Here is a 14,322-nt window from a genome sequence, read left to right on the forward strand (position 1 = left end):
ACTCCTCTGTCTCCCACGTCGGGTGGCGTGGGGTGGAGGAGAGGAAAGGCAAGAACGAAGGTCTTGACGTTGCTCAGTTGTGTCTATGAGAGCGTGTGTGTGAAAACACTTGCCTCACTGAAACACAAGACGATGAACGTGGGCCTTCTCTACGGGGGTTTGGGGGGGGGGGGAGGGTTCCCCAGCAAGTGGCGCCTTCCTTCTGGCGTAGCGGCGCAGACTGTCAACGCCCAATATACACCCATATATGGTTTCACGTCTTCACATATTATGATTTTCCTTCCGACTGTTCCTCCGTTAGTCGTGTACTTCCCGCTCCGCGCCTTCCTTTCCACCTTCTCCCTCTTAACGATTTGTGTCAATAGTGCTTTGTTTCTTCGTTTGCTTGTTCGGCCCTCTCTTTCCCCTCGCACACACGCACTTGAATTGCGCGCTTCCTACTCTCTTCGTCGAGGTCGTGGCAGACAAACGTCAAGGACGAGAGAGATGCAGCGGTCTCTTCTGCACTCCGTCCCCGCAGCGGGTGCGTACGCGGTAGCAACAGCAGCAGCAGCAGCGGCAGCTGCGGCGGTTCTTGTCGTCGGCCGCTCATCGCCTGCGCTGCGCGCACCGTCCACCACACTACGCGGCCGACCAGCCGGCACGCCGGCACGCACGTCACCTACCTCTCTTTACCGCAAGCGGGCCCTCCTTGTTCAACAGAGAAGTTACGCCACAGGGACGAGTGCAGACGGCGTCAACACGAGCACCGCCGCTGGTGCTGATGCCGGCGCCATCGCGCACGCGCACGCGCACATACCATCCCTACGCAACGCCCTCCCGCCCAGCGCTGTTGAGCTGCCGGAGGAGTCGTTTCTCAAGTGTATCGAGAAGGAGATGATGGATGAGCAGTACCGCCTGGACAAGGAAGAGGGGCCGCCGCTGGTGCCGGCAGGTTGGACGATGCATCACACGGAGGGCACGAGTTTTCTCTACGGCCGTCGTGTGTGGGTGCCACCGCCATCTGCTTCTGCTGCTGCTGGTGGTGCCCCTGCGCCGAACGCATCGAAGGATGGTCATGAGAGTTCTACGGCGAATGCAGAGCAGCAGCGCGCCGAGGACGGCGGAGGAGATCCCGCACAGCAGCAGCAACAGCAGCAGCGATGGACGCCGATTCCGCGAGCGGCCGAGAAGCACTTTCTGCGTCTGCAGCTCACGACGCGTGATGCCTCGTTGGATCCGGAGTGCGACGTGCGGGGAGAGCACTTTCCATTCTCCTTCTTTGTGCAACGCGTGCGAGCCGAGGGCGATGATGGGGCGGAGAGCAGCAACAGCAGTGGCGGTGCGCACATTGACTTGGACAGCGACGCCTTCGAGGAACACACGTTTTTCCACGACAGCATTGAAGTTCGGTGCGACGTCGTGGATGGGGAACTGGTGGTCGACAACGTCGTGTTTCACGGCGCGCCGGCTGCTGCTGCTGCTACTACTGCGGATGCTGCTGCGGCGGGGCCGCATTACACGAACCCATTCGGTGGGTATCCCGGCCCGAGCCTCGATGAGACGGAAGAGGAGGTGTTGGACGGCATCCAGAGCTGGTTGGCGGAGCGCGGCGTGGATGATCAACTGGGCGAGTTTGTCGGCCAGTACGCCATTTGGATTGAGCAGGCGGAGTACGAGCATTGGCTGCAGCAGCTGCGCGACTACGTTGCCGCGTAGAAGGTGGAGTCTCCTCTGATCGTTTGATTGTTTTGGGGTTTACGTCGTTGCTTCATGTGAGGGGGGTGGGGTCTCTCTCTTGTTGCGGTTGTTGATTTCGCTGGTCACATTGATGTCTTGGACTATTCCTAAAGAGCACATAAACCTCGTCGTTTATCCTCCTCACCACCTTGCGTTTTTAGCGATTGTGTGTGGGAGGGCGGCGCTCCTGTTTCTGAAGGACGTTGATTGTCGACGTCCGTCGCGGTTAAAGGAAAAGAAGTGCCCCTCCAATTAAAAAGAAGGCAGCGGTGACATGAGCACTGTGGCGATCTGCGTTTGCTCTTCTCTTGTTTCTTTTTTTCCTTTACAAAGGCAGTAACTCTAAAATATCTTCTCCAACCGACTCCCCCCCCCCTCCTCCCTCCTCATCTTTCGAATCGCCATCTTCTTTTTGCCTCTACAAGCGTAGTAAGCAATACTATTGATACAACAATCAAGACAGGACAGCGTGTTCGCGATGCCGCCGAAGGTGCCACCGCCGCCGCGGCCGGATCCCATCACGCTCGACCAGATCTACGCCCAACTGACGTCCAGCGACGTCTCCTTCGACACGAAGGCGTACAACGTCGTGGCGCTCAACACCGTCGCCTTCCACTCTTCCGTGAAGCTGTTCTTCTTCGACGACCCCGCGCTAGCGTCCACGGCGGCTGCCGGCACCTCGGCGGACGCCACCGCCGCCGTGGCTGGCAAGCTGCGCAGGGAAAAGCTTATCAAGAACGTCGCCTTCATGCTCGCCCAGCGCAACAACGCCATCTGTCACGAGTGTCGGTGGGAGACGGTGTCGCTGCTGGGCGAGCTGTGTCGACTCGATCAGACCCACAAGGGTGCCCCCACCTCCGCGCCCGCGTTACTGGAGGCAAAGCTTAACGGGTACGCGAAGGCGAACTTGGAGTTTCTCGCGCAGCTGCCGTGGTTTCTGCCTTCCATCGACGCCATTATCAAGGCGGGTGGTGGACACGAAGAGGTGAGTGAAGGCGGCACGACGGCCGGCGCCGTTAGCGGTGAAGCGGTCGCGGCCTCTGGGAGCAGTAGTCGTGCCGCTCTGAAGGAGAAGCTTCGCGCCGCCCGTCAAGCACATCAACACCCCCACAGGGGCAACGACGGTCGCACCGCAGCGGATGTCGTGGAAGGTATGGAGGAAGACGAGGACGTGGTCATTGCACTCATGGATATCCGCCGCGCCCTGCCGCGCTACACGAAGCCCACCTCGCCGAGCGCTGTGGGAGGATGCTTTGACTGGACAGATGCCAATGTGGAGCAGGCGCGGGACTTAATGTTTGTCGACGCGTCCACCTCGATGTTGCACCTCATCCCGGCGGTGGCCCGCAGCGGCAGTGACGTGTGTGCGCAGTGTCTGAAGCGCGCCCCCGCGACGACGACCAGCCCGGCGCTCCTCCGCTGTGGCAGCTGCAAGGCGGTGTACTACTGCTCCCCAGAGTGTCAGAAGGCGCACTGGACCACGGTGCACCGCACGCCGTGCCGCGCCTACAAGGCCCGCTGCGACAGCATTCTGGAGCAGTACTACGCCGCGAACAGCGTGAGCGCGAAGCGGAAAAAGAAGGAGCTGGCGACGGGCGAGGTGGTGATCCTCGAGGTGCCGCTGGAGCCGAGCTTGTTTTACGAGACCCGCCGCTACTTGTACGACCACCGCGACGAGTCCTTTGAGGGGGTGGAGTTCTCGGAGTACTTTATGAAGTATAACGTGCGGGGGACGTAGAGGGACGCTGACACGTTGGCGTGTGTGTGTGTGTGTGTTTCCCCATTTGCCGTGCGACCTTCACAAAGCGTGTTCACACCCTCTCGCTCTCTATTGACGGCTGCTTCACAAATGAAATCGATCAGCCGTGTGGTTATCCTCTTTAGGACGACACCGTAAGTACTGCGGTGTGTGCCCGGCAGCTTGTGTTTGTTTGTTTAACACCGTATAAGTCATCGCGTAATAACATACACAATTTGAAAATTAAAACGGAAGATGTAGATCTAAAAATTCCACTTCATCTCTGTCTCTCTCTCTCTCTTGCCAGTGTGTCGCTCGGGTAAAATGTGGACGGGAGGAAGAGGAGGGAGAAAGGGGATCTTCACTTCGCTGCCCACCTTTATCAGGCTCATGAATTTGGGAGAGGTCCTTTCTTTTATTTTATTATTATTATTCTTTTAGATTGCCACGGGCATCTTGAATGTCTTACTCGTAGGCGTTCGTGCGGATTCACACCCCCTCTCTTTGTCAGTCTCCCTCTCGCCGCAACTCCTCTCCTGCCCATCATTACTATTCTTTTTTTATTATCTCTCCTCTTCCTCACGTGCACACACACACACACACATATACATATATATATATATATATATATATATATATATATATATACACTACTCTTCTTGTCTTCTCCTCTATTTTCTCTTCTCTAGCACCGCTAAACAAACAAATAGCCATCAGTTCTGCGCCGACTGATTCGTTTTCTTCTCTTTTCTCGCTAAGGAATCGTTTGCAGCACAGAGAGAGAAACAAAGAACAAATCGTTTAGCGGTATCCCATACAAACATTTTCCCTTTTGTACCTCTTTATACTTAAGCGTTCAAAAAAAGCACGTTTGACGCGTAAAGTCGTGTAGTGGCGGCCATTCCAGAGCATCCGATATAGTTTTCCCTTCTTCTCTCACCTTCGTCTGCTTCCCTCTTATTGCTTGCTCTCCGGTCTTTTCCTTTTTTACTTTCATTCGCTGTTTGGTGCTTCTTACTTGTCCATCACGTCTTCCCTGTTCTGTACGTTTACATTTCCTCGTCGTCGTTCACCTTCTGTCTTGCTGCGCGAGAAGTTGGCTTTCTTTTTATTTTTTTCCCCCGTTTCATCACCTTTCGTTTCTTCGCCGTGCTGTGTGCCTCTTCCCCCGCTATTTCCATTCATCGGTCAACGAACTGCCCATTGACGCTTTTGTATGTGTGACTGTTTGTGTGTGGTGGTGGTAAACGATACATCTTGTTGTTGTCTTTGTTTGTCGGTAACGTCTCCGAAGCAACCTTCAGCGTTTGTCCAATTCAAAAGGAAAAAGAAATCTTCTTCTACCCTTCTTCTTCATGATGCAAGGTACTCCGAACAACGGCAACTACCCATCATCGCAGCGTTCGCCGGTCTACCGCGCTCGCGGCGGCTACGGCAGCGCGACGGATCTGTCCAGCGTGGGCACGCCGAACCACACGTTCGCCGCACAGCACCCGCCTACACCGCCGCTGGTCTTCACAACACAGTTTGGCGGTACCCCGCCCCACCAGCAGGACCCTCTCGCCACCTCCCCTTTTGTGGAGCCGCTGCAGGTGAACTACCAAGCCGTCTTGGGCCGCCGCAACAGCAGCACGTTGGTCGAGCTGGAGGACAGCCCCATCACCGTGACGTGTCGCACCAAAGGCACGGGGCGGTCGCCGTACGTCGCGCCGATCCAGGGCGAGATCCCGAGTGAGGGGGAGCGCGTCGGTCGCCACAACCCGTACACTTTTAGCTTCTCCGGCAACACCAGTCCGGCGCAGGTGTCGACGCCGACGCAGGGCCTGGCACCCAACAATTTCAATGGCGGGCTCTACCTCGGGCCGGTAGTGATGGATCAACACACCGCCGACGCGTACCTCACGCATGGCCACAGCAAGCGTCTCGACACGCAATTTGAGCTGCCGCCGGAGGTGGTGCACCGCTCGCTGAAGGACCGCTGCCGCTACATTCAGTTCCCCGCCAACTTACCTGCCAACCCGAAGTCTGGCGCACAAGCCGGCGGCAACCCAACCAGCGGCAATGCCGGCAGCCAGGGTAACAGCGGTAGTATGGGCACCGGCGCAGGTGCGGGCAGCGCAGAGAGTAGCCTGCCCATCGCCCTCTTCATCGGACAGGTGCGCTTTGAAACGACGTCGGCAGAGTTGCTGTGGCTCATTCACCGTACCTGCGGTGCCTGCGCGAGTCACCTCGAAAGCCGCGGTGCCGGCTGCTACCTCCTTTACTGTCGGAGCGAGGCGGATCTGACGTTGGTGCGCAGCCTGCACAAGCGCATCCTCTTTGATGTCGGTGGCGTGTGGCTGGCCCGCACCGCGGATGAGGTGGATGCGCTGTGCGAGTACGTCGCGCTCGACGCGGCGGTGCTGTCGAAGAAGTCCCGACTGCCCCGCGACTCGATGGTGGTGGAGGAGCTCAAGGCGGACGCGCTGAACAGCAACGGCAGCCGTCGCGGGCACGGCGGGAACCCCAACACCAATAACACTCCGGCGACAAGTGCTGCTGCTGCTGGTGGCGCTGGCAATCACGATAAGCGGTCTGGTAGTAACCACACCTTCAACAACAATAATCTTCGTGGAAGGACTGGAGGTGGTAGTCAGCCAAACTCGAGTCGCCGCGATGGCGCGTCGCCCAACCCTGAACACTACCAGCAGCAGTGCCCATCACCTTCGTCACCGCCGATGCAGCAGCTGCCACAACAGCAGCAACCACTCGGGGCTCTGCCGCCGTACCCCGGTTACCAGCTATCGCCCAAGTCGCCCTTTGGTGAGCGGCCGCAGTACTGGTGACATCACCAACAGGGAGGTGTGAAGGCGCACATGCCCTTCCGCACACACACATATAGCAGCGATAACATTGATGTTTCACTTGTGTTGTAGTTGAATTCGTGTTGACCCTAACGACGGTTTTTGTATGAAGAGCGACCTGATCTCTGACCCGCTTCACGTTTGTCTTTTTTCTTTTCACCGATGAAGTCGCAGCTGACTCTGCATCGCTCTCCTGATCACTTCCTCTCCTGTTCCTCCCACGCCTCTGTGGAAATACAACGGCGGCGTCACAAAGCAGCGGTGACGCATTCCCCGTGTTTTGTGATGCTAAAGGAATGTTCTTGTGGGGGTGGTTTTTGTTTCTCTCTTCTTTGAGAGAGGGGGGGGGGGTATGTGTTGTGGTGTACACAGACACACTCCCCCCCCTCCTCCTAACTACTTAATGCTAACGCTACGTTCTCACTTCATCTCACCGACGAGACTTTCTTTTCATTATTGTTATTTATTATTTACTATTATTTTCACTCTTAAAAAATTCGATCACAACGTTGTCGCTGCTCCATACCTTATAGAAAGAAAAAAAATGCAGTTACGAGGGCGTCGCTCTTTCCCTTGAAGTAAAGGTTTATCGCTCTTTTCTCAATACTCTAACGTAGACATCGTCGTGACGACGGCCAGATTAAGCACACAAAAAGAGTGGACTTTCATAACTTGTTTTTTCTTTAACTTTTAGCTGTAAACGGCAAGTGTGAAACACAAGTAGGACGGGGCTGCTGAAGATGTGGGATGCGCTCTGCGTATATATAAAAAAGAAAATAGTGCAAAAGAAAAAGAGAACACGAGTAGGAAAAAGGAAAAACCGGCAGATGAATGCGCGACGAACCGACTTTTTGAAGACAGAACATTTTTGTTGTGTGGTTTCAACAGCTTTGTTGGGCAGTGTGTGCGTGCGTACGTGTAAAGTGGTGAAGTGCTTTCCCTTCCATGGTCTCATTCGTTTTCCTCATCTTTTTTGTTGTTGTGGTTGTTGTTCCGCCTTTCGCATCTGTTTTCTTCGTATTTTCTTTGTGCCCTTCTAAGGGGGCTTGCTAAAACTAACAGCTTTTCTTTTTTTTCTTTTGGAAAGGAGCATTGCGAAGTTGCAATGCACGGTCTGTTGTTTGGCGTCAAAGATGTCCAACACGTGCACGTTACGTCGATCCCATGCGTGACGTTCAAAGCTACGTGATAATGCGTTGTATGTGATGAGGGGCCGAAAGTTACGACGGCATCAAAAAGGAAACCTCTTCTCTTTTGTTTCTCTCTCTCTTTCTTTCTTGTAATGATATAAACATTTTAACTGCACCTAAAAAAAGTAATTTTCCTCCCTTCTTTTCTAACCACGGCGTTGAATGAAGTCATGCGCATGTGCCACCTGAGGTAGAGGTGGTGCTTCATTCGTCTCCCGTGTTTGCTCTCTGATTTTCTCCCTTTCCACTTTTCCCCCTTTTTCTGTCTTTAAAACTTCTCTTTGTTCTCCTTTTTTTTCCTGTTTTGTTTTCTTGCTAAAGATCATCATCATGGCGTTGCAGTTGGACATTGAAAGCCTTCTCTCTCTCTCTCTATATATATATATATAATGTCTACGTGGTCGTTTTTTCATGTATATTCCCTTGTTTTTGTGTTCATGTGTGTTTTCTCCGCACCTGGTCCACCCTTTTAATGCTATCGTGATGGATACACGCGCCATCGCCCGTTCATATGGCGTTAATGCACCTCCACTAAAAGAAGAAGAGAAAGAAGAACGCCTACGCTTTTGATGACGTAAGGCCACCGGCAGTTTGCTTATTGTTTTCGTCGCCGTCGGGTTGAAGAAAAGGGAAAAAGACTGCCTCGTTGGCTCTACCCCTCGTCGGCACTTCCTGCAACTCGTTCGCATCTGGTATGCTACGCACCATTCTTCCTTGATCTGCTCCCTTCGTTCTTTTGTTTCCCTCCCCCCCCGTTTTTTCTCCTCTTTGCGTGTTTCCCCTGCACGAGACGGTGGTGTATAAAAGGAGGTACCGGAACGTTGGGCCGTTGGCGGTTGGCGCACCCATCAGCCCAGTTTTCTGCTGACCAGCGGATGTCTCTTAACAACAAAAGCTATAAGCACTCTCCCCCTCCTCCTCTTATAAAGAATGAATGTGCGCTGCGGCGTTCTGCGCACATCCCGTGTAGTCGTTGGCGCCTCCCCATCACCGGTGGAAAGCGCAGCGGAAGCACTCGTTACGCTCGTGCAGAGCTGCTACCCCTCTGCTTCTGTCGTCTTCCCATGCGGCTTCGGTGAAGGACGCCAGTCTCGTGGGGCCTCCGGCGACCTCGAAGTATTGCAGGTGCGCCTGCAGTCGAAGCTCGCTGCACGCGGTGAGCTGCCAGGTGAGTTCGGTGCTGCGGGTCGAGTGCTCGCGCGAAGGTGGTGGGCCACTGCGGCGCCATCCACGCGCTTGCGTCCTCGATGGTGGGAGGTCGTTGCTCGACTGAGCCCACCAAGCAACGTGCATTCTTCTCTCTTCGCAAATAACCTCAATGTGCCTCCCCTTTGTCCTGACGCGGTGGTGTACATTGACGGCGTCGAGGTCATCGATGTGGCCAACATGGTCGCACCACAGCTCATGGAGGACATTCCGAATATCGTGGCGGTCGACAACGTTGGGTCTGGCACCAGCACGCACGGCGGGGAACGGCAGGAGCCGACGTACTGCCGGCGCAAGGTGAACTGGGAACGCTACTGGCAGGTTAAGCGGTGTGCTATGCGAGGGGCTGATTTGATGGAACTGTCGCTCCCCATTTCGGCGCCTTCCGCGATGGGTGACCGAAGTTTCAGTCGGGCGTCTCTGCTCGTTGCTGTAGCGAACCCTAATGTCTCGCTGTCAACACTGCACCGTCAGAAGAACTCGTCGCGACGGGGGCCACTGCGCACCGCCTTCGGCTACTCGCTGCCTTGTCTGCGGAACGCTTTGCCCGTCGCAGTAGTGCGGAGTGTGCGGCTACTGCGTGCGTGGCAACAGCGCGTTCTGCAAAGCAGTGCCGGTGCTGGTGGTGGTGCCGCTGCACCGTCCACCAGCGCCTTCTGGGTGTCCGCTGTGGGTCACCTACTCGATACCCCGCTGGAGAGCAAATTGAAGCATCCGGTACTGCAGGTGATCGAAGACTGGCTGGAGGCATCACCTGAGAAAACGATGCTGACAGCGGTGCACACGGAGTTGCTGCGCACCTTGACGCAGCCGGACGTTTCAGTGGAAGACCTTCCCCTTTGCGGTGAGCAACACGAGGGCGACTTTCTTTCTTCTCTTCTCTTCTCGGCGATGGTGCAGCGCGCACTCGCCACCCCACCCAGCGAGTGGAACTCCACGAATTACTTCCTGCCACGGGAGCGCTTCGACGGAACGACCGACATGGCGGCGGCGACGGCGCTGTCACACTGCTGTGGCGGCGTCGCGGCTTCCTTTTCTCAATCCACGTCGGAGGAGCTGCTTCGACACTCCACAGGACGATGGCAATGAAGGACTCCAGCGTTCTTTCTCTCCTTTTCGCAGCAAGGGAACTTTGCAGCGAAGAGGTAGAGAAATACACCCAGAACAGAAAAAGGAAACAGATGCCTCCTCGATCCTTCCCATCGAAGAGACCACTGAATAGCCCGACAAAACCATCTTCCAAGTAGCACAAGCACGTGCAGATAAACCGGCGGCACGTTGGTGTTTCTTTCTTTCTATACAACAGCTCGGAGGACTCCTACAGCTGTGAACAGATCAGCAAAACGCCCTTTTGGGGGTCGTTTAAAAACGTGAAATGCTCTTCAGCGCTCATCACGTCGAGCCTGCTGCGTCCTTGACTCCTCATCGCTCCGTCTTTCACTTCTCCGTTCGTTGTAACTGTTCCTTTTCGCCATCACAAAACAACGTTGTTAGCAAAACACGCCGAAGCAACAACCGACGTTCACATACACACGAACAACAAAACACATAGCCAAACGCGGTTTTACGTTGTATTCTCTTTCCCCACCCCCTTCTTTGCTTGTGGTGTGTCTTTGTCTTTGCCTTGTTGGAATTGCTCCCCCACGAGCCGGAACACTTATTATTCCTTCACAATGGAGTTCCACATCATTTCCAACAGGGGCGACAAGACGACGCTGTGCATTGATGACGAGATGACAGTAGGAGACGTGCGCGGGGTGGCGGCGGCGATGCTGGACGCGCCGGAGGACCGCGTAATGACCATGTCGCTGGGCGGCAAGCTTCTCACGGACGACGCCGAAGCCTGGGTCGACCTGTGTGCCCGCCTCTTCCGCAGTCAGCAGCCAGCGCCGATGCAGCGCAAAATATTCTGCAACCTGACGGACAAGCCCGTGACGGAGATGCAGAGCGGAGAGGTGATGCGGATGTTCGGGTCGAAGGAGGAGCGCAAGCTGGAGATGGAGAAGGAGCGACAATCCACGGAGGCGATGGAGTCGATGGTGGAGTCGCTCTCGCAGAACCCGGCGCTGCTGGAAAGTATACTGCGCTTGAACCCGCAGATTGAGAAGATGCAGAAGAAGTCGCCGGAGATGGCACGCATGCTGAAGGATCCGGAAATGTTGAAGACGATTCTTATGTCCTCCGTCAATCCGGAGCGGAGGAAAGAGATGGAGCGCAGCGCGGAGCTGCAGCTGGCGCAGATCTCGGCCATGCCAGGCGGACAGCAGGCGATCAACCATTTCATGGACCAGATGAACGCGGACGGGGGGGAAGAGGAGACGGAGAACGAGCGGGCCATCCGCATCGGCACCTCCGCTCCCGCCGACACGAACGACCGCGTCTACACGCCCGATCCGACGAAGGAGGCGAATAACGACCCGCTGCCGAACCCGTGGGCTGCCGCAGGCGTCGGCGCCTCCGCTGCTGCTGCGGGTGCGGCGGCGAACCCCTACGGTGCAATGGGAGGCGGCGGGATGACCCCCGGTAACCCCTTTGGCTTCTTCCCACCCGCTGCGCCAAATGCGACGGCGGCAGGCCCTTCCTCCTCCCCATCGTTTCCTTCTCTGCCGTTTGGGAGCCAAGACCCTGCGACGATGCAGGCCGTGTGGATGATGATGATGCAATCCATGAGTAACACCAACGGCGCTGCGCCGGCCGCTACAGCATCACCGTCCCAGGCCGTACAGGTGGAATCAGCAGATCCAGAGGCACAGGCGTCCGCTGAACCGGTCTCAGTTGTGTCGGAGGAAACCATTCAGGCGGGTTTAGCAGCGCTGCGTGAAATGGGCTTTGAGGACGAGGCCATGTGCCGAGAGGCGCTACAGGCCACTGGAGGAGACGTAGAGGCCGCCGTGGATTACATTGCCGATCACGAAAGCGAAAAATGAAGGAGAGATGGAGCTGTCCTGCTGCGCACTCGTGATGATCTCGGATGTGTGTGTGTGTGTGTGTGCTGCGCGTCGCTGCCTGTGTGCACAACACCTTGTGTTTTTCCCCCTCTTTCTTGCTACAAATAGAAGAAATGACAAAGGCGATGGAGATCTGCTGGGAATCGTTATGCATAATCGCACTTCAAAGCACCGGGTTTTTTTTTTTTAAAAGGGAACAAGGATCTCGAAAGATTGACGCACGTTCTCTGTGTGCACTGTACAGACATACTGGATGTGTTTGTCTGACTTCTGCTACATCGGCGGCGGTATTCCTCCCTGGAAAGCATCGTATTTGGGTGAGCGGTTCGTCCCACTGACTGACGCGTCGACGACCGTAGTGTCTTCCTTCAACACTGATGCTTCATCCTCTGTATTTTTCCCCCTCCGATGCTCCTCGCGCGTTGGATGCTGCGTTGACGGGCCCAACGCTTCTTCGCCTCGCACCGGTTTTTTTTTCCTTTTGCGTGCTGAATAAAAGGAAGCGCGACGTTGCTGCTGCTGCATCCGACGGTAGGATTTCAACCGTCCTGAGTTGACGTTGGCAGAAGGAGTTCTTTCATTTCCGCTGACAAGAGCGGCTCAACTGTTATAAGTAGTATCATTATCATTATTACCCTCTAGTAGCACAGTGTCATCGCCGTACTTTTTTCGCGGCGCTATTCGCAAAAAATGCGGTTCGCACTTTCCTGCCTTGTCGGCGCAGTGGGGGCGTGGCTGTGGCGGCCCCCGCACGAGAGCAGTGTCGCGTGCTACCAGGGCATCCACAACCCACTGTCTTTTCGCAACAAGCAGCGTCCTGGTCAGGTGTTCAGTCAGCGCTACGAGCGCTACCAACTCGGTGAAGTCATCCCCATCACGTCCGACGTGGCCCTCTTCCGCTTTCTCCTGCACGACCCAGAGGATGAGTTCAACTTAAAGCCGTGCTCCACCCTGCAGGCGTGCTACAAATACGGGGTGCAACCCACGGAGCAGTGTCAGCGCTTCTACACTCCGGTCACATCGAACCACACCAAGGGATTTTTTGACTTAATCGTGAAGCGAAAGACGGAGGGGCTCATGACGAACCACCTCTTCGGCATGCACATTGGCGACACGCTGCTCTTCCGCAGTGTGGCCTTCAAGATCCAGTACCGACCCAATCGCTGGCAGCACGTCGGGATGATCGGCGGTGGGACGGGCTTTACCCCGTTTCTCCAAATTATCCGACACGCGCTGACGGAGAGGTGGGACAGCGGGGAGGTGGACAAGACGCGGCTGTCGTTCTTGTTTTGCAACCGCACGGAGCGGCACATCTTGCTGGGCGGCGTCTTCGACGACCTGGCGGAGCGCTTCTCGAATCGGTTCCGCGTCTTCTACACCATCGACCTCGCAGTGGACAAGGAGACGTGGATGAAGAAGAGTAACCACTTTCTCGGCTACGTTTCGCCGGAGATGGTGAAGGCGAGCATGCCGGCGCCTGATGAGAAGAACAAGATCATTATGTTGTGCGGGCCTGACCCGCTGCTGTCCCACGTAGCGGGGACGCCGTTGTCCACCATGTCCTCCATGTCTGGTAGCTTGAACATTCAGCCGATGGCGACGGATATCAATAATCTTGTGAGTCTGGGTGGCATTCTGGGGGAGCTGGGCTACGACAACAACGAAGTCTACCGCTTCTAAGCAGCGCAGCTTGCACGCATTGCGATTTTGGTCTTCGATTTTGTGAGCTTTGCGTCCTTTCTTCTCCTCTCTCCCCCTTTGACGAGGTTCAAACTCCAAGAGAGACAGAAAAAGTGCAGTGTCCTCCTCATTTGGCTTCGAGTGAGGCGCTTTGGCAGAGTTTCCTTCCCTCTCTTTCTTCTTTTTCTTTGATGAAGTTGCTGACCACTGTTGTGGTCTTCGAACTCCACGCTCACAAACACTACTTCCTTCACTGTTTACACTCCTGCAAGTCAAAGTAGAGAAATGGAAAGAAAAAGAGGTGGAGGTGAAAGGTGGCAGCTTCCGATGTTCATATTGTTATTACTATTTACTTCTTCCGTGTCCTTCGAGCTTCGCCGACTTCAAAAACGAACAGCTTGTGTGCTGCCCGTGCTCTCGAGTTTCGTTCTCGTCCCCGAATAGTGTACTTCATCTTGATTCTTCTCTTTTCCGCTATTTCTCTTTATTTCTTTTTCCTCCATCTTCAGATAGTACTTCGGCTACAGCTCGAGCGCTTGGTGAGAGAACGCACACCAACAAAAAAATCTAGTTCATATCTTTGTTTAGTAGTGGATAGTAACCGGCAAAGGAAGCCGACTTCGGGGTGCTGGTCACTTACACGTTCCTCCCCTGCGTGTTGGTGCGTCCGTGTACTCGCCGCATTCTGTCTCCTCGCTTCTCTGTAGGTTTTGGCAGCTTTTACGGATTTCTTTTTTCTTTTCTGCTTTGCTGGGGTTGTGTTCCACAACGCGCAGTTTCAGTACCGCGTGCGTCCCCCTTGTCGTCACGGTCTTTTATGGAAGGCCAAAAAAGCCTAAAGAAATAGCCACTCCTCCGGTATTCTGTTTCTAGTTTGATATATACAAATATATATTTATATATATATATATATATATATATATATATATATATTTGTCTCTTTATCGTGTTTTCCTCAGTTTTCCATTTACCTTTTATCTGCTTAGTTCATTATGCTG

At 54.8% G+C, this 14,322-nt stretch overlaps 6 protein-coding genes across 7 annotated transcripts; all 6 read left to right on the top strand.

Annotated features, from left to right (window-relative positions):
* Positions 1-363: 363 nt before the first annotated feature.
* Positions 364-1,698, top strand: ABB37_04282 (putative mitochondrial mitochondrial glycoprotein-like protein; the record flags this gene model as incomplete). The annotated part of the gene is made up of 1 exon (XM_015801907.1): positions 364-1,698. The coding sequence occupies exon 1, from the start codon at positions 487-489 to the stop codon at positions 1,696-1,698; it is 1,212 nt and encodes a 403-aa protein (XP_015659308.1). The 5' UTR covers positions 364-486.
* A 444-nt stretch (positions 1,699-2,142) lies between these two features.
* On the top strand, positions 2,143-3,457 carry ABB37_04283 (MYND zinc finger (ZnF) domain-like protein; the record flags this gene model as incomplete). Of its 2 annotated transcripts, none has more annotated exons than XM_015801908.1 (1): positions 2,143-3,457. In XM_015801908.1, exon 1 carries the CDS (start codon positions 2,198-2,200, stop codon positions 3,455-3,457), a length of 1,260 nt encoding a protein of 419 aa, XP_015659309.1. In that variant the 5' UTR covers positions 2,143-2,197. The 2 variants fall into 2 exon arrangements, with proteins under 2 accessions (XP_015659309.1, XP_015659310.1); XM_015801909.1 differs by having other exon boundaries at positions 2,148-3,457.
* Positions 3,458-4,812: 1,355 nt separating this feature from the next.
* ABB37_04284 (hypothetical protein) lies at positions 4,813-6,282 on the top strand (the record flags this gene model as incomplete). The annotated part of the gene is made up of 1 exon (XM_015801910.1): positions 4,813-6,282. One exon carries the CDS (start codon positions 4,813-4,815, stop codon positions 6,280-6,282), a length of 1,470 nt encoding a protein of 489 aa, XP_015659311.1.
* A 2,138-nt stretch (positions 6,283-8,420) lies between these two features.
* Positions 8,421-9,785, top strand: ABB37_04285 (putative mitochondrial hypothetical protein; the record flags this gene model as incomplete). Its single annotated transcript, XM_015801911.1, has 1 exon — positions 8,421-9,785. One exon carries the CDS (start codon positions 8,421-8,423, stop codon positions 9,783-9,785), a length of 1,365 nt encoding a protein of 454 aa, XP_015659312.1.
* A 403-nt stretch (positions 9,786-10,188) lies between these two features.
* Positions 10,189-11,623, top strand: ABB37_04286 (hypothetical protein; the record flags this gene model as incomplete). Its single annotated transcript, XM_015801912.1, has 1 exon — positions 10,189-11,623. The coding sequence occupies exon 1, from the start codon at positions 10,370-10,372 to the stop codon at positions 11,621-11,623; it is 1,254 nt and encodes a 417-aa protein (XP_015659313.1). The 5' UTR covers positions 10,189-10,369.
* Positions 11,624-12,141: 518 nt separating this feature from the next.
* On the top strand, positions 12,142-13,324 carry ABB37_04287 (putative mitochondrial Reductase; the record flags this gene model as incomplete). Its single annotated transcript, XM_015801913.1, has 1 exon — positions 12,142-13,324. Exon 1 carries the CDS (start codon positions 12,335-12,337, stop codon positions 13,322-13,324), a length of 990 nt encoding a protein of 329 aa, XP_015659314.1. The 5' UTR covers positions 12,142-12,334.
* Positions 13,325-14,322: the final 998 nt, after the last annotated feature.

The sequence above is a fragment of the Leptomonas pyrrhocoris genome, assembly GCF_001293395.1.
Source record: "Leptomonas pyrrhocoris isolate H10 chromosome Unknown, whole genome shotgun sequence".
Classification (NCBI taxonomy): Eukaryota; Euglenozoa; class Kinetoplastea; order Trypanosomatida; family Trypanosomatidae; genus Leptomonas; species Leptomonas pyrrhocoris.